Source organism: Monodelphis domestica, chromosome 8, assembly GCF_027887165.1.
Source record: "Monodelphis domestica isolate mMonDom1 chromosome 8, mMonDom1.pri, whole genome shotgun sequence".
NCBI lineage: Eukaryota > Metazoa > Chordata > Mammalia > Didelphimorphia > Didelphidae > Monodelphis > Monodelphis domestica.
In genome coordinates, this window is record NC_077234.1 from 159,184,848 (window position 1) to 159,204,747 (window position 19,900).

Genomic DNA, 19,900 nt, shown 5'->3' on the forward strand with positions numbered 1-19,900 from the left:
CTGACTAGAACCAGTCTAAAACCATTTTGAACTGGTTCTGTCCAATAGAACCTGTCCAAACCAGCTCTGACCAGTTTGACCTAATCAGATTGGTCAAAGCCAGTTTAGACTGGTTCAAACTGTCCAGAACCAATAAAAACCAGTTTGAGCTGGTGCAAACAAGTTAGACTTGATGAAAAGCTGGTTTAAACCAGCTCAAACCTGTTCATACAGGTTTCTGACTAGGTGGAACTGGTCATCAAAAACAATTTAAAGCTGGAATTGATCAAAACCAGTTCTGACTGACTGGAACTGGCTAAAACCTGCTCAGACTTGTCAAAGTCAGTTTAGAACAGTTCTAGCCAGTCTAAACTGTTCTCTGACAGGTCTGAAGCTACCCGGTTCTCTCTCTGCTCCAGTCCATCCTCTAAACAACCATAAAACTGATCTTCCTAAACACAGATCTGACAATGTCAGTTCATCCAATAAATTCATACACTCCCTATTTACCTATAGAATCGAATAAAAGTCCTCTGTTTGGCTTTTTTAAAGTCTTTCATATCTTGGCTCCTTCCTAACTTTTCAAGTCTTCCTATACCTTTCTCCCCACCACATATTCTGGAATTCAGTGACACTAGTCCATTCCCTCACTCCAGGCGTCTTTGCTGCCTCCCTTGCCTAGAGCTCTCTCTCTCTCTCTCTCTCTCTCTCTCTCTCTCTCTCTCTCTCTCTCTCTCTCTCTCTCTCTCTCTCTCTTATTCCTGAGACGTACTTTCTGGCTTCCCTGACTTCTCAGCTAAAGTTCCTTCTTCTTCACAATGCCTCTCCCAGACTTCCTTAATCACAGTCCCTTCCCTTGGAAACTACATCTTGTTTGTCCATAGCTGTTTGTTGTCTCCTTCATTATAATGGAGCAACTTGAGAGAGTAGGAGTGGTTTTGTTTTTCTTCTTCTTTATATAATAAATGTTTAGCACCATGCCTGAAACCTAATTAGGCATTGATTACAATGCTAGTTGACTGACTACATTCTGTATTTTTCCTTTAGATTATAAATTCCTTAAGGATCAAGACTAGGACATTTTCTATCTGGGTCACCAACACAGTCTAGCATTTTGAACACAGCAGGAACTTGGTAAAGCTATGTGGAATCAACTTCCTGGGATAAATAAATGCTTTAACTTGGAGCCTGCCCTATCCTCATACCCTTACCTCAAACTTACTGACAACCCACTCTTAGTCTCACTCCCAACTTTGGCTTTTTCCCCAATGTCAGCCCAGACTACCCAGCTCTGCCCCCAGCAAATATGTCCACCTGCAAGCCTTAAAATATTAGTTCATTACTATGCCCAAAGGGCGACAAAAGACCATCTTCCCTTTGACCCAGCCATAGCACTGCTGGGTCTGTACCCCAAAGAGATAATGGACCAAAAGACTTGTACAAAAATATTCATAGCTGTGCTCTTTGTGGCGGCCAAAAACTGGAAAATGAGGGGATGCCCATCAATTGGGGAATGGCTGAACAAACTGTGGTATATGTTGGTGATGGAATACTATTGTGCTCAAAGGAATAATAAAGTGGAAGAATTCCACGGAGACTGGAACAACCTCCAGGAAGTGATGCAGAGCGAGAGGAGCAGAACCAGGAGAACATTGTACACAGAGACTGATATACTGTGGTACAATCGAACATAATGGACTTCTCCATAAATGGTGGTGTAATGTCCCTGAACAATTTGCAGGGATCCAGGAGAAAAAAACACCATTCATAAGCAAAGGATAAACTATGGGAGTGGAAACACCGAGGAAAAGCTACTGCCTAACTACAGCGGTTGAGGGGACATGACAGAGGAGAGACTCTAAATGAACACTCTAATGCAAATACTATCAACAAAGCAATGAATCAAGAAAACATCTAATGCCCAGTGGACTTACGTGTCGACTATGGGGGGTGGGGAGGAGGAAAAGAAAATGATCTATGTCTTTAACGAATAATGCTTGGAAATGATCAAATAAAATATATTTTAAAAATATATATATTAGTTCATTCCCTAAATTTCCTACTTACAAGGAAGCAGGGAAATCAATATGAGGAGGGGGATCCTGGACTATTAGATTGTAAGCGTCATGGGGACAGGGATCCTGTCTGAAGAAAACTTTGCATCTCTTCATCTTGATCAGTGATGTTTAATAAATGTTTATGGAGAGAATGATGAAAATGGAATCTCAAACCGTCTCCACAATCCACTCCTCTTCCAGTTCTAGCTACTTTTCTGTCCTGTCTTACTTTTAATAGCCACACACATCATTCTAGTAACTACTCAGACTTTATGTCATTGTGGGAAAAAAAACAATCCATTTCGGAATATTACATGACTAGTGACATTTTTATATAGTACCTTGAATGAAATTTACTCTAGAAGACTCGTTTGATTGATCAAATTCCAACAACTTGGACTTAAAACAGAAAAAAAAATTGTTCATTTGCACATAAAATAGCATGGTCTCGGCACAGATTCCCAAGGTTTATAAACCTTGTGCCTGTATGAAGGGTCCCCCGACTCTTAACACTTACCTGTAAATAAATAGAGAGATGAAGAGCATAAGAAAATGGTTGTTGACAGCCTGTTCAGAAAGTGGTTCAAACTCTAATACCAAGGAGAGAGCATCAGTGTACTACTAAATGATGGCTTTCATATCACTGATTAAAGCATTCCATTATTCCCTCTTCTCGCCCTGCCCTGCCACTCAGCACATTAGACACTCTCCTGCACTCTAACACTAGTTTTCTTTCTAACCTTTGTTTAGTTTTAATCCCTTAAATGCTATTCCTGACAACCACAGGAATGAAAATCCCCAGATGGTATAAAACACCCTTCCAGCAAAGGTCAGAGCACCAACCTAAAACTGAAGCTCGAATTCCGGAAGAAAGGAGGATTGTCAAACTTCTCAAGAGAAAGGCACGCCTGGACATCCTCTATGGTGGGCAACTGTACCCTGGTTCTTCCTAGTTGATTTCTTCGCAGCAGACCTTCATTTGTCCCATTACACAAGGTAACCTGGCGGTTATAGTCATCCAAGCTATGATTTTAAAAAACAAAAAGAAAAAAATGGTTAGAAGCCGTAGAAATGTTCATTTATGGAAAAGACCATGATGAATTAGGGCCAATGGGGGTGGAACCACTTCTGGCCTCATCTTATGATAAATTTCTTTCCCTGTGATCTTGATGCCTACATAGAGAAAATATCTACTTCTTTGGCAAATCAAGTCTTTTCTCCCACCAAAAAAAAAGGATTTAGGAATACATAAGTGACCTTTTAAGGCAAGACTAGACAATTGTTGATATTAAGACAATACTTTAGGGGACAGCAAGTCATGGGTTCAAATATGGCCTCAGATACCTCTGAGCTGTGTGACCTTGGACAAGTCACTTAACTCCTGTTGCCTACCCCTTACTGCTCTTTTGCCTTGGAACTAATACACAGTATTGATTCTAAGGCAAAAGGTAAGGATTTGGGGTTTTTTTTTAAAGAGTACTTTAAGTTTTGCAAAGGTTTGACCTTCATAGCAATGCAACAGGTATTTTTATTTAGCTTGGTTTTTTCTTTGATAATATTTTGTTTTCCCCCCAATTAAAAATAAAAATAATTTTTAATTTGATTTTTTTAACATTTTGAATTTTGAATTCTCCTGTACTCCTCTCCCCTCATTAAGAGAGTAAACAATCAGATACAGATTCTATGTGTTCAATCATGTAAAACATTTCCCCATACTAATTCTTTTTTGAAAGGAAACTAAAACAAAAAAATTAAGGAAGAAAGTAAAAAAGGTATGCTTTGGTCTGAATTCAGACTATCAGTTCTTGCTCTGGAAGTAGATCGAATTTTTTGTCATGCGTTCTTGGAATTATTTTGAATTATTGCAATGTTGAGAATAGCTAAGTCATTCACAGAAACATTGCTGTTAGCTTCCTTCCACTTGCCCAATTCCTCATTAGCTTCCTTCCACTTGCCCAATTCTAATTTTAAGGCATTTTTTTTTCAAGAATGAGCTTTTGTATCTCTTTTTCCATTTTGCCTTTTTTTTTTCCTCAATGGACTTTTCTACCTCTTTTTCCATGGGGCCAATTCTGCTTTTTATGTGTTCTTCTCATCAGTGGATTTTTTTTTGTTGCATCTCTTCTACTAGTTGGCTTATTCTGTTTTTTAATATATTATTTTCTTCAATATTTTTGTACCTCCTTTACCAAGCTGTTGACATCTTTGTCATGATTTTCCTGCACAACTCTCATTTCATTTCCCCATATCTTTTCTACTTCCCTCATTTGATTTTTTTTCTTAAAATTGTTTTCCTTGTTATTTAATTTTTAAGACATTTTTGAGCTCCTCCAGGATTGCTTTTTTGAGCTTGAAACCAATTCTTTTTTTTTTTTAAGGCTCTGGATGAAGCACTATTGACTTTGTTGCCTTCTTCTGAGTTTGTGTTTTAGTCTTCCTTGTCACCAAAATAACTTTCTACATTGTTTATTTTTGTTGTTGTTGTTTGTTTATTTGGGGGGGGGAGTTGTCTTTTAACTTAAACAATTGTGAAAAGTGGGTTCCAGTCCTGTGGTAAAACTTCCAGTTCTTTATGCAGCTACCTTCAGAGCTAGCTCTAGAATCTATAAGTTTTCAGTTGTTCCAAGGTATTATGATGGAGAAAGTGGGGTATTTAATACTGCCCCTACCTGTGCTCTTGTCTGTAAGCAATCATAAACACACTTTTCCACCTTGTAATTGTGACCAGTGTCCCCTGCTCCCCTACCACTGCAAGTGTCGGTGTGTGCCAATGCTCTTCCTTGCTCTGGGACAACTCTTTGAAGTATGACTGGGATCTGCCTAAGAGCAATGCAACAGAGTCACACAACCAGAGCCTAGCAAAGGAACCCCTGTAATCTCCTGACCAGCTGTCTGACTCCCTTATGGTCTGTGGCTGAGAGCTCCAGAAGCCTTTGCTGCTGCCTCAGTTACCTCCAAAGCCTATGCTAACTTGCTAAGGTAGAGCCTGACTTGGCACTGGTCTATACTCCACTCTCACCCTGGTGCTACAGAGTCCTCTTGCCAACCTTCTAAGTTATCTTGGCCTAAAAGTTGTTTCAGCCTGTCCTTTTGTGTGGTCTGCCTCTCCAGAATTCATTTTGAAGTGTTACATCAAAATTCTTTGGAGGGTAATTTCATAGAGATCGGTTGGGTCCGTGTACCTTCTTTGCATCTTGACTAGCAGGTCATTTTATTTATGGGGAAATAGAGACTTTAAGAGTTTGTGCATTGTCTATGGTTATACAACTAGTATTCTTCAGAAGCTTGATTTAGAGGACGAGGAACTGAATTTTGAATTCTTTTTTGTTGTTTGTTTTAATTTTTTTCAAGAATTTATTTCTCTTCTCTTTTAATTCACACACCTACCACCTTTCTTCCTTCCTTCCTCCTATCTGCCCCACCACCCCCCAAAAAAGAAAAAACAAAACTTTTGTTTAAAAAAATCTGGAAAGCCAAACTAAACAAAATCCCACTTTGGCCAAAAATGTATGTCTCATTCTACATGTTGAGTCTGTCACTCTTTCCCTTCATCATTGGTCCTCTGGAATCACAGTTGGTCTTTGCATTAATTAGAGTTCTTTAGTCTGTCAAGGTGTCAAGGTTTTATTATATAAGTTGCTTTCTTGGTTCTGCTCATTTCATTTTGCCTCCACGCTTGCAAATATTCTTAGGTTCCTCTGAAACCATCCCCTTTATAATTGCTTACAGCTGAATACTATTCCATTAGTTTATATAACAATTTGTTCAGTCATTCCCCAGCTAATGGGCATGCCCATCAGTTTTTCTAGTTTTTCTCCACTTCAAAAAAATGCATAAATATATTTTAAAATCTGTGGATCTTTTCCCTCTTTCTTTGATCTCCTTAGGTTATAGACCTAGTAGTGATGTTATTAGGTCAAAGGGTATACACAAGGATGATGACTTTTTTAAACAGTTCTAAATTGCTTTCCAGGATGCTATATCAACTCATAATTCCACTAACTTTGCATTAATGTGATTGTTCTTCCACAGTCCCTAAAAACATTTGCCATTTTCTTTTTTGGCAACTTTGCCAATCTAGTGGGTGTGATATGGAGCATCAGAGTTGCTTTGATTTATTGGTCTTTAACTATTAATTATGTGGAACATTTTTCATATGACTGTTGATAGCTTGGATTTCTTCCTTTGAAAACTACTTTTCCTGTCTTTTGATTGTTTATCAGTTGGAAAATTTCTCTTAGGCTTATAAATTTTAATCTATTCAATTATCAGACATTTATCAGAGAAATTTTCTACAAAGATTTTTTCTCCTCCAGTTAATTGTTTCTCTTCTAATTTTAGCTTTATTGATTTTTATGTTCAAAACCTTTTTAAAATTTTATGTAACCAGGACTGTCCATTTTATCTTCTTGATCTTCTCTATCCATTGTTTGGTCATAGACACTTTTCCTACCCAAAGATCTGCTAGGAAATTCTTTCCTTACTCCTCTAATTTATCATGTGTCCTCTTATATCCAAGTCATGCATCTATTTAAAATTTCTCTTGATGTTGTGAAATATTGATGAAAATTTGACTTCTGATGGGTTAATTTCCAGTTTTCCCAGCAGTTTATGTTGAACTTTGAGTTTATCAAACAATCAGCTACAAGATTTGATTGCTTGTGTACGGTATGGACCTGACTTGTTTAAACTATATTCACCTGTTGTTTTTTTTAATCAGTACTAAACCATTTTAATGATCACTCCTTTATTATATGTCTATATGTATTTAATGATTTGAAATCTGATACTGCTAGATCCCTTTCTCTCTCACTTTTTATCATTTCCTTTGAGATCCTTGATCTCCTCCTGCAGATGAACTTTATTATTTTTTCAAGCTCTCTAAAGTAATCCTTCAATATTTTTATTGGCATGGCAATCTATAAGTAGATTAATTGAGATAGCATTGTTATTTTATCGTATTGGTTTGGTCTCCCATGAACACTTAATATTTCTCCAATTACTTCTGTCAGTTTCTATGAAGAGTGTTTTGTAGTCATATTCATACAGTGCCTGTGTTTTATGCTTGTGATTTCTTTAGTATAAGGAACTCCTAAACAAGGAAATTCTCTCTACCAGTCTAGGTTGGCACCTTCTCTGTCACTCAAAATATTGGAGCATTGCCTAGAGTACTGAGAAGTCAAATGACTTGCCTAGAGTCAACCAGACAGTATGTTTCAGAGGTGAGCCTTGAGCTCATATCTTCACTCTAAGTCATAAACATTACTTACTATGTCATGCAGACCTCTATTCAAGAATAATAGAATGGTAGGGGGTAGCTAGGGAACTTAGTGGATTGAAAGCCAGGCCTAGGAAGTATTAGGTTCAAATCTGGCCTCAGACATTTCCTAACTGTATGATCCTAGGCAAGTCACTTAACCCCCTTTGCCTAGCCTTTACCACTCTTCTGCTTTGGAACCAATACACAAGATTGATTCTAAGATGGAAGGTAGGAGTTCAAAAAAAACCATAATCATAGAATGCTGAAGCTCAGAGGTTCTAAAGGCCCTGATTTTATAGAAACTGAACATTAGAGGGATTAAATGACCCGACCAAGGTAACACTAAGCTCCTTGAGGGGAGGAATTGTTTTATTATTTTGGTTTTGTCTTGGTTTTCTCCTCATCTCCAGCATCTAGTATATTGCCTAATCTCCAGCGTTGGTAATGACTTTCCCCTCAGACTTCACATAGAAAATGTTTTTGTTCCTGTCTTAACATATTCATAATGTATGATAGTTATCTGTGTATATGTTATATGTATATAATCTCTCTAGATTATATTCTCTAGAATACAGATGCACCATGACTTATCTAAAGTTTAAATTTTATACCTCTTTCAGAGCTCAGAAGAATGACTACATTTTATAAGTACTTAATAAATTGTCTGGATTTTGCTAAATTGAATTGCCTCTTGTGAAAAGCCCTACTCTCAGATTGCATCTTGGCATGGGTATAACTCTAGGTTCCTAAGGTCTGTCTATTAGGGACACGTTCTGGAAGAACCTATGGATCCAAGCCCAGAAATGAGCTTATTTGTATTTCAAGAACCAGCCTTGCTAAAGTCAAAGAAAATCATCTCCTTTTTGGTTACCAGATAATGAATATTTTTGACCTTCCTTACTCACAAAGATGCTACTAAGGCATTTAGGGGTTGCAATCAGAACTGGTGGAGGGGATAAACACCCTGATGAAATCATCAAGGGGCTATGTATTTAGAGCCTAACGGGCTATTACCAATGTTCTGAAGTATTGGAAAAGGTTTCCTAACAACCTAGCAAGTTCATGGGACAGCTAGGTAGAATAGTGGACAGATAATCAGGCCTGGAGAAAGGAGGTCCAGAGTTCAAATCTGACCTCAGATACTTCCTAGTTGTGTGGCTTTGGGAAAGTTACTTAACCGTGAATGCCTAGTCCTTGACACTCTTCTGTTTTAGAACTGATACTAAGACAGAAAGTAAAGAATTTAAACAAACAAACAAAAAGCCCATAAAGTTTAATTTAAAATTTTAGTTCAGGTACATCTTTGCTAAAGGTGTTCAAACTACATAAATTTTAGCCTACACTAGAATGTAATTTTTAAAGATACTTTTGTAAGGAGAATTGAATTGGTTTACCAAGAACATTGTAGGGAGCATGGGCCCAAATATTCACACACTCCCAGAAACTTCTGGGAAATCCCTATACAAGGAGCTACATTAGGGTACACTGGAGACAATGAATTTCCCAACTGCTTCTAGACATATGATGGTCCAGTTCTGGTCTTTTTAAACTACTCCCCCACCTTCTCCCTCCCTTGTATTGCTTCCCTCCCCACCAGTCCAAATGTTACCCATATACTTCCCTATAGGGCACAAATCAATTCTCTGCCCCAAAGGATTGGATTGTTCTTCCCTCTTTGAGTCAATTTCAATGCACGTACAAATTGAGTATTTCCTATCTCCAACCTCTTTACCCTTCCAGTGTATTGGTGATCTCCCCCACTCCTGCCATGAGCTTCTTTATGACGTATATATTTGCCCCATTTTGTTTCTTTTCCCATTTCTCTTAATATTAACCTCTTTTTAAAAACTCTTTATATATATATATATATACATATATATATACTTATGCACACATATATCTATATACATATTTATGTATTGGCATTTCATTCGATACAGTTTGTCACTGTTCCCTATAAGTATAATTCTTCTAGCTACCCAGGTGATAATAATGATTTTTAAGAGTTATCAATATCCTCATTTCTTGTAGGGATACATATCATTTTAACTTATTAGGTCCCTTAAAAAAAGTTTTTTTTTGTTTTGTTTTCATTTTTCCCTCCTTTCTTAATTACCTTTTGATGATTCTCTTGAGTTTTGTGTTTGGGCAACAACTTTTCTGTTCAGGTCCAGTCTTTTCTTTACAAATACATGAAATTCTTCTATTTTGTTGAATGACCATACTTTTCCCTGCAAGAATATAGTCAGTTTTTCTGGGTAGTTGATTCTTGGTTGTATACCTAGTTCCCTTGCTTTCTGGAATATCATATTCCATGCCTTTTAGTCCGTCAGTGTAGATGCAACCAGATCCTTTGTTCTCCTAACTATAGTTCCATGGTATCTGAATGACTTCTTCTTAGCAGCTTATAATATTTTTTCCTTGGTCTGGTACTTCTTGAATTTGGCTATAACATTCCTGGGTGTTGTCAGTTGGGGAGTAAGTATAGGAGGAGATCTGTAGATTCTTTCAATCTCCACTTTTCCCTCTTGCTCTAGAATGTTGGGAAGTTTTCTTGGATAATTTCCTGTAGAATAATATTCAGGCTTTTTGTTTTGTCATGGTATTCTGGTAGACCAATGATTCTTAAGTTGTCTCTCCTAAACCTGTTTTCTAAATCTTCTGTTTTGTGGATGAGGTGTTTCATATTTTCCTCAATTTTTTTTCATCCTTTTGATTTTATTTTTTATAGTTTCCTGTTGCCTTGTGAAGTCGTTTGCTTGTAATTGTTGTATTCTAGTTTTTAAAGACTGAATTTCATACCTGGATTTGGGGTCATCTTTCTCCTTCTGGTCTGATTTTCTTTGGAGGTCATCTTTCATTTTCTTTGCCTCATCTTTCATCTCTTTTGCCTCATTTTCAAGCTGATTAATTTTGGCTTTCAAGACACTATTTTCTCATTTTAGTTCAACTGTCTCTGTTTCCAAATGACTTATCTTGCTTTTTAAGTTCTTTTCCCAGTTGTCTTCAGCCTCTCTTAATTGTGTTTTGAATTGTATTTTGAATTCTTCCAAAGCCTGTGTCCAATTCACTGGAGTTTCTGTGTTTTGCTTGGTGTTCCTTGATCCTCCTCTGTTTCATTTGCTCTTTGTTCATTGCCCGGATAGAAGCTGTCGATTGTAATTTCTTTTTTCTTTTTCTGTTGTTTGCTCATATTTACCCCTTCTTTCTACTCCTGTAGTTGCCTGTAGTCTTGCTCCTCTCATTATGTGCTGGATCTGTGGGTTTGGGATTTTCTGTCCTGAAGGGACTTCTCTGCTCTGCTGATTGGTCAGGTTGAATCCTGATGTCAGATCTTCCCCAGCTGTCAGCAGAAGCTGAAAAGGAGCTGGGATTCCCACCTTGTTATTAATGTGTTCTGTAGTAACTGCAGCCTTCACTCTTGGAGCTCGATCAGCAAGGCTCTCAGAGTAGTCTGTGGGGGAGCGGTGTTGGAGCTTGAGCTTCCCTGCCCTCTGAAAGCTTGCTAAGATTAAGTCAGGGTGGAGTTGTTCTTGCAGAGCTAGATGTGCCCTGAGGCCAAAACCTTGGCGGGGGGGCAATATGGAGTATCTTAGTTGAAATTGGGCTACCTTCTCTGAGCTTCTCCTTCAGCTGCTTCCCCACTGCCTATGTTCAAAGCCTTGAGCCTAGTACAGCTTTGCCTGCAAGGTACTCCCTCCAGACTAGTGCCCTTGCCTGCCCAGAGATTCCAACCACTATTGGAGGCTTAGTAATGTAGGTGAGGGAGGAGTCCTGGGATATTCCTTCTTCCTTCCCCTTAAAACCAAGTGTTCTCAAATTCAGGCTTTTTAGGGGGGTGGGGTGGGGGGACATACCTTTTAAGTTGAGTCCAGCAGGACTTAGCTCTGTCCTGTTGTTAGATTTGGTTTTCAGTCCCCTAGTAGCATTTTGTTTTTAATTGGTGAGGGAAGGGTTTTCAAAGGTCTGAACCTTCACTGCCCCTATGCTGTCATCTTGATTCTGCCTCCTGATGGTCCATTTCTGAAAGGACTTGGTGTTTTGGTATGGCACCCCTAGAATGACCTTTTTAGAATGACTCTACCCATTGTAGTTGGAAAGTAGACAATGAGTACTGTTTCAATTAAAGAAGGAGAAAAGCCTCTAAGGAGGCATCTCTTTGTTCAGTCCTTTAGTGGCATCATGTAACAATGAGACTTACAGAGAGGGGTAAGAAAAAACTGAACCTTCTCCATCATATCATCATGGCAGTCACACCTATATGGCAACTGAAGCAATTGACTGGGCCCCTGGCAGCTTCTTCTGCTTTGTATGTCCATTTCTGATCTTAGGTTAATAAATACCTGTCCCCAAATGGATGCATCTACATTTAGAGGCATTCTTATGTATATAATAGGAGGGATGAACCTGGATCCTTTTGGTCAAAGTTCAATAAATTTCCAGGAGGAATTTCCAGTACTTTTGGAGATACCAACCAACAGTAGCATTGGCTCAAGCCTGGCCTATTTTACCAGAATATGTGTGCCTAAAGTTGTTTGGCCAGTAAAAAGGTAGAATGGAAAATACTTCGTCAGCAGTTCCACAGACTGCTTTATATTTAAATGGCTTTAAGCATCAATCTCAAGATATAACAGTAGCTGGCACTTCCATTTGTTAAATTTAAGTCTTATTGTCAGTGCACAGATTCTGAGAGTCCTTTGTGTTTTAGCATTTCCTCCCTATGTAGGAAATAAATCACTTTTTCCTATGGTATATTGGGTACCTTTCTACTCATCCCTTCCAAGGAAACAGAGATGTATGCTTAAATCTAAATATAAGTAAATCTCTCCCCAGATTACTAGAGTGGAGTTTAATAAAATGAAGCCTGTAAGAAAAGTGAATCTAGCCCCTCTCATTAGAGAGACCAGATTCCACCAAGGTTGTGCCAAATCCAACCCCGTTGCCTGTGCCTAAAGAGGGACATGGCACACTAGACTCTTTGAGTCCCACAGTTATTCCTCCAAGTTACCCTTGAAACATACACTAAAAGGCATTAAAACAGAAATTTACAAGAACATTTAGCATATGGCTCACCAAGGAATAAGGGGGGTGGGGGTGTCTAGATTTTCCTTCCAGTGGTATGCTCCATTACCTGTTACACACAATTTCCCAGCGGGAGAATCTTGAATTCTGACTAATCAAGGCTGAGTCTTCCAGTCTTGAAGCACCAAACAGCTGGTCTGTACAGACATCACACTCATTCTTCCCTGTGGCAAAGTTCCAGTAAGGTAATGCAAAGGACTCATTGCCAGTGAGTCTCTAAAAAAATCAAGAAGGAAAAAAATCTGGTCCAGTCATGTCCAGAAACAGCTGGTATAAACCCCTACCACGTTTACAACAAAGTTCGAAGGGCCAGAATTACCAAGTAAGCATTTCTGAGATCATGGAAATATACAAATGTTGACTGACCTGGAGATCTCTTTCCAGCAACAATAAATGATACCTGTGCCAGGTAAGGAATGCCGGCCCTTGGTGGGAGAAATCTATGGCTTTGAATGGTCGCCCTGGTCCTGAAACGAGTAAGTAAATAAGGATGACAGTAAGAGATTAAGTATAAAGGAGTCACTGATTATCTGACCTGTGGTTTGGAAGGTTGTGGGGGTTTAGGAGGTACTTACTTAACTGGCATTTGTCTAAGGCAAAGGTCAGTAAATTACAAATTACAAGCAAAATCCATAAAAACCATTATTGGCTCATGAGCGACACAAATATAAGCATAAGGTTGGATTTAGCCCATGGATTTTTTGTTTGTCAATTGCTAATCTAAAACCATATTAATTCGAGCTGGAAGGGACCTCAGAGATTATCTAGTGTGGGTGCCCGAGATCACACGATCCAATCAAAATCCATTTATTAGGCACCCCCTATGTTCTAGGATATAAAGAGAAAATGGAACAACCTTTGCCCTCAAGGAGTTTATATTCTACTCTGTGAACTACAACATGTAAGCAGAAAACATATTCATGATAATTTGAGGAGAGAGAGAGAGAGAGAGAGAGAGAGAGAGAGAGAGTACTATTACTATGGGGACAAGATAGAAGTTCAAACCAATATGATTACCTTAATATGGGGCTATTAGATGACACAATGGGAAGAATGTCTGGCCTAGAGTAAAGAAAACTCATCTTCCTGAGTTCAAATATGACCTCAGACATCAGCTATGTGATCTTAGACAAGTCACTTAACCTGCTTCTCTCTGTTTCCCCATCTGTAAAACTAGCTAGAGAAGAAACTAGCAAAGCATTCCAATGTCTTTTGCCCAAAATAAACTCCTAAAATGGGGTCACAAAGAGTTGAACATGACTGAAAAATGACTGACCAAAAACAAAAATATGTACAATATTTCACAGAATGTGAGGATATTTGGGACTGCTTGATGACTGCCAAATCATCATTCTCTTTTATTTTTCCTCTTTCAGAAAGTGTCTAATTTCTACTATCCATCAAAGGTACATACCAGTGATTCAGGATGATTCACCATTTTAGAGCAATGGGAAGAGTGCTAGTCTATTTTAGAACCTGAATTCAAATGCAGACTCTTCATGTTACAATCTGTTTGACACTAGCCAAGTCCCTTACACTTTCTGAGTCTCCGTATTCTTTTACCCTTTAAATGATAGAGAATAAGAACCACTGAGCTCCCTTCCAGTTATAGAACTAAACTCCTAAAATGCTCAACAATTCCCATTTTTATCCTTTGTTCTCCCTTGTACCTTTGTCCAATCCACCACCACCCCATACCAAAGATGGACTTTGACTCACCGCCATCTTATTAAGACTCTCCCTTCCTTCAAGTCCCAATACAGGGACACTCCTCCATGAAGCTTCTAATGTCCCAGTCCTTCCTCAGCCTTTTCATTGCACTTTGCATTGTCCTTGATTTTTCTTCTTATTTAACACCTTGGCATTATTCGTATCTTACCAATTGTCATTGAGTGTCCTCTGAGATCTCTTCCTGATCTAGATCTATTATTCCCTGATTTTGAGGGGGTGGCTTATAATAATCAGAGGACCTCACTATCATAGATTGAGAGTTGGAAGGGACCTTAGAAGCCTCTCCTTTCATAGATGAGGAAACTGAGATCTAAAGAGTTGGCCAATATGAAGCAGACACTGGTATTTATTATTGTTGTTCAGTCATTTTGGACGCTTCATGGACGTCATTTGGGATTTTCTTGGCAATGATACTAGAGCGGTTTTCCATTTCCTTCTCTAACTCATTTTATATATTAGGAAACTGAGGCAAACAGGGTTGAGTGATTTGCCCAGAGTCACAGAGTTACTAAATGTCTGAGGCCAGATTTGAATTCAGGTTTTCCTGGCTGCAGACCCAGTGTGCCACCCAATGTACCACCTAGCTATCCTTAGAGAGCAAATTAGAGGCAAAGTTAAAGACTGAATTTATATCTTCTGACTCTGAATCTGGTGCTCTTTCCAGTATGTCCTTACATCATCATAACAGAGGCCCATTTCAGGAACAGCCAGAGGATCTCATTTACACTGATGTAGACTCAGGGATATATTCAAGACCCCAGGGGGCAGCTGGGTGGCTCAGTGGATTGAGAGCCAGCCCTAGAGATGGGAGGTCCCAGGTTCAAATCCCAGTTGTGTGACTTGACCCCCATTGCCTAGCCCTTACCACTCTTTTGCCTTGGAACCAATGCACAGTTTTGATTCTTATTCAGGAGGTAAGGTTTAAAAAAAAAAAAAACCCAGGCAAGCTGAGAATAGCTTCATGACATTCTAGAGAAATGGAGTCCAAACCAAATTGAATTGACCTAAGAACACTCCTGTCCATCTCTCAGATCCCACTCAGACCCTGACCTCAGCTGGAAGAAAGGACAGAGCCTAGTTTTCTTGGGCTTTCTCCCAAAGTTCTACCCTGAGGGAGTTCAAAGGGCTAAGAAAGACCGTTGTGTCCATTGTGGTGCCATTTTGCTTTGCCAAAACCATGACCCAGATATTTAGAAATACAAGAAAAGCTCCTCTCTAACACTCTGGGTATCTGGTGGCCCTGGCAATTATGAGAAAGATGTTCACAAAGATGTGAAGTGAGACATCCTTTTCAACATGAAAGTCCTCTCTTCGCACAAGGGATTTTTACTTGTATAGGCATATTTTTAATTAAGACGCCTAATTTGAAGAAAGGTTCCCAGAGCTATTCTGTGCACATACTTAAGAATGTGTGGGGTTTTATCCTTTTTTTCTTTTTCTCGAGCCAAACTAAATTAGTCTTCACTTCATCAATTCTTGGCTTTGAGGATTAATGGCACCATGCTGAAAAGTTGAGAGTATGAACCACATAACCAAGGAGAAAGGAAAAAAGCAAAACTAAATTAAGGAAGTAACTAGTAAAGTCTCCCAGTCAGGTGTACTAGTCTAGTCTCGGAGTCGGGATGTTGGTTAGTCGTTTGTCAGTCATGTTCAATTCCTCGTGACCCCTTTGGGGTTTTTCCTGGCAGAGATACTGGAGCGCTTTGCCATTTCCTTCTCTGGTTCATTTTCTACAGGTGAGAAAATGGAGGCAAATTGGGTTAATTGACTTGCCCAAGGTTACACAGCTGGAAAATGTCTAAAACTGGGCTTGAACTCAAATCTTCCAGACTCCAAATGCTCTACCCATTGTACCATCTGGCTGCCCTCAAAGTCAGGATGACTTGAGTTCAGAATTCCATTCTACAACTTATGAGCTTTATAACCATATGTTAGTAATTCTTCCTTTCTCAGTTTCCTTATTAGGAAAAAAGGAGGTGCAGAGGTAATAAGGGTCAGGGTCAGGATTTAAACTCATGTTCTCTGGATTTCAGAGGACCTGGGTTCGAATCTAAATTCTGTTTTTTTTTTACTTGTGTGGAGGTGTACTAAAACCAGCTCTCACTTGACTTAATTTATGATTTTGTTGCTTCTCTAGACTAGGCATCAGCAAATATCAGACCTCAGAGGAGCCCTCATAAAATTTCACTGCATTTTAAAATGTGAAAAACTTTCTTAAGGCCACACAGAAACAAGTGGTGGGCTGGATATAGCCTCTGGGTCACAGTTTGTTCATCTCTGTACTAGACTTAAGAAAGTGATAGATAAAATGTGAAATAATTCAGATTAAACTTTAAAAAGGTATTGGAGTGGGAGAAGCTAGGTAGCACAGTGGATAGAGAATCAGTCAGGAAGACCTGGATTCAAATCTGGATGTAGATACTTCCTAACTGCATGACCCTGGACAAGTCACTTAACCCCCATTGCCTGGCTCTAGTCCTTCTGTTTTAGTGTTTTTACTAAGACAGAAAATAAGGGTTTAAAATAAAATGTTGTCAATTTTTTTTTGAGAACCAATTGTTAAACATTTAACACACCTCTCTATCTGATTGAATCAGGAAAAATCATATAATGCTTCTCAGCCTCAGTTTTTTCTTCTGTAAAAAATCTCTAGTCCTAGAGATTGGGCTAGATGGTCTCTAAGGTGTCTGGGATTTCTGAAATCTATGCTCCAACAACTCTCTAATTCTTTCCTTTCAGGATTACCGTGAAGCTCAAATGGAATAATGTAAGTAAAGGACTTTGAAAACTTTAAAGCCTGACTCCTGTTATTTGTTATATGGTGAGCTCAGCCTCACTGTAGGCATTTGGGGATAGGCTATGACACATTCACCAACCTGTCTTTCCCTGCAATTCACTCTCCTCTCTTATAAACCCACTTACTGAAATAAATCATCCCCTTTCTGCTCGACTCATAATGATCTACTTTAAACAAAAGGGGGGAGAAAACCAACCTAATAGCGTATCTCTGACAGAGTAATAATGTAACCACACAAAGTAGTTATAAATGCTACAGTTGGCAATTTGTGGCTGGGTTCCATTGGGCCCCAACAGGCCCAGCCAGTGCTGAGTAGTAATCACATAGTCTGGGTGGATGGTGTTCTTTGCAAGGTCCAAGGCATCCAAGAACTGCTCTCTCTCTCTCGGAGACAAAGAATGAATATTCTTCCGAACAACCGGCGGCTTCTTTTGATTGCAGGTGGGACCGGTCCAGCCAAATTTGCAGTCTCCACAGTTGTAGCCAGCAAAGTTGTCTATATTCAGAAAAGAAGAACATTTTGGCTAAAAATACAGATTTCCAGCTATTTCCCATAATCCAATTATTGACCGATGTGTCAATATAGTCCTTGAGATGAAAGAGAAATTGTAAATATAAAAGCACGTGTGTAATACAAACTTGGCATATAAATGTAGAACAAAATATAATCTATTGTATGCTTACTTAAATATTTGTGCTTTGATATATTCTAATATAATGCAGAGTATTTTTATTTATGTATTCATATGAACATAGTCATCATTTTACAAAATGAGGGAAATGAAATCATTTACAAAATTTTGAAGTTTAATTTTAAATTTTACAATTAAATTCATATAATTGGAATTTGAAATCAAGTTCTCTAATTCTAAGGGTAGTGCAATTCCCACCATACCACCGTCTCCCCTGCCCCACCTCCTTGCCAGATAGAAGGGGCATTTGCTGCAAGGGAACAAAGGAATCTGATCCTCTTTCCTTGCCCTCCACTGAGCTCTTAGCATCTCTGTTTCTAGAAATCAAGTGGATTCATGTCTAGCTCATTTCTATATGTCCTCACTTCTGTTCTGGAGCCCTAAACATTAGTAAGAATTTTCCATACGAAGCCCCAGACCTCAGTTCATTCGCTGTTCTCTTACAGCCTTCAAGCTGCCTCTGGCTCACTCCTTTCCCACCAGTTCAATCAATACTACCATTCCTGCAAAGACTATGTCCATCTATGAGACTGTAGTGACACTTAGCACCCTAGTGACATCCCCCACCCCCAGTCACCACTTCTCTGAATGTGTCACCTCTCTTATTGCTCAATCCTGTCTGGCTCTTTGTGACCCCATTTAGGGTTTTCTTGGCAAAGACATTGGAGTGGTTTGCCATTTCCTTCTCCAGTTCATTTTACAGATCAGGAAACTGAGGTACATGAGGCAAAATGACCCAAGGTCACATAGCTGATAAGTAGATAAGGCTTGACTGAGTTCAGGAAGATGGCTCCTCACTATGTCATCTAGCTGTCCCAGGGATATATAGTACAAAAGAAAGGGCAATCCCTGCCCTCATGGAACTTCTAGTCTAAGGAGGGGGAAGATGACACACAAAAGGAGACTGAAAGGGAATTGAGCATAGTATCAAGATGGAAGAGTCAAAAAGAGTATCACCAAATGGGAGGAGAGAGATAGCTGGCCAGAGTGTGCTCTTTAAATGGAGGTTCTGGGAGAAGCTCACCAATCAGACCTCCAGTTGGAGGGGCCACAAAGCTAACGTCTACTGATGAAATGTGAGTAGTGAAGCTGATGAGATCCTCCAGAATGAAGAAGCTCCTGGGGGCAGGATGGAGAAGTCAGAATGGGTACCAATTGATGGGAAATCACTGAACACATTCAAACACTTTCCAGGGCAGAAGAACAAAACAGAACTTACATTCAGCCGCCATTGACTCAGAGAAGCATCCTTCACCCTCCACTATCAAATCATGGCACAAGACTTTGGAAGACGTCTTAGCCAGCAATCAAGATATAAAATGGCCCTGCCTGAATTCTGCCACTGTTCTCCTTCTCTCCACTCACTGATCTGGAAGGGGAATAACAGATGGTCTTAACTCAGGCCAGTCCACAGTTAAGTTTAGGGTGAGTACTGGAACAAAATGAGGTATTCAGAAGTCATTTGATGGTCAACAAAAGGAGATTTCTTTAGCCATAGAATAGAAAGGATATTCAACAAGTATACTCCAGCATGTAGCTTCTTCCACATGAAACTGAATCTAATCAACGTGGCAGGATGAGGTAGCTCACAAAGCCTTGGGATAAGCACCAAGTCTAAAGGGTCTCAGCTCCAGGTTGGAGAGTTTTTTATGCCCTAAGGAAGTCACATCAATATGACCAGAAGTCATCATACACATGCATTTCCCACCTGGCAACAAAATAATAACAATCTTTAAGAATCTACTCTTACTGGGTTTAGGTAGCTCAGTGAACTGAGAGCCAGGCTTAGAGTCTTTGGTCCTCAGACACTTCCTGGCTGGGTGACCCTGGGCAAGTCACTTACAACCCCCCCCCCCCCATTGCCTAGACTTTCTCATTCTTCTGCCTTAAAACCAATACACAGTGCTAGTTCTAAGACTGAAGGTAAAGATTTATTTTTTAAAAAAGAATATACGCTTAACATTTTTATATCAAGTTAGGATAAAAACAAGCAAGAGATTTCTCCAATGAAACCTATTCTTTCTTCTAGTTTATCTTCCCTTGAAAGCAAAAGTATCTACAACAGGGGCACCTAGGTGGTTCAGAGGAGAGCCAGGCCTGGAGACAGAAGGTAGAGGGTTCAAATCTGGTTTCACACATTTCCTAGCTGTGTGACTCTGAAAAAAAATCATTTAAACCCAATTGCCTAGCCCTTATTTCTTCTGCTTTGGAATCATTACTTAGTATCAATTCATAGACAAAAGATAAGGGTAGTTGGGTTGGTTTTTTTAAGCCTATATACAACTACCCAGAGATGAGACCC

The 19,900-nt window shown here is 39.2% G+C and overlaps 1 protein-coding gene across 1 annotated transcript in view; it reads right to left on the bottom strand.

The window, feature by feature from the left end:
* The window catches only part of DCT (dopachrome tautomerase), a 43,078-nt gene that overhangs the window by 12,493 nt on the left and 10,685 nt on the right, over positions 1 to 19,900 (bottom strand). Inside the window, exons 2-5 of the mRNA XM_001377599.4 lie at positions 17,103 to 17,402; positions 12,745 to 12,845; positions 12,428 to 12,594; positions 2,880 to 3,059 (exon numbers count right to left, since the gene is read on the bottom strand). Of these exons, the coding sequence (XP_001377636.3) occupies positions 2,880 to 3,059; positions 12,428 to 12,594; positions 12,745 to 12,845; positions 17,103 to 17,402 (748 nt within the window). The remainder of the gene's footprint in view (positions 1 to 2,879; positions 3,060 to 12,427; positions 12,595 to 12,744; positions 12,846 to 17,102; positions 17,403 to 19,900) is intronic.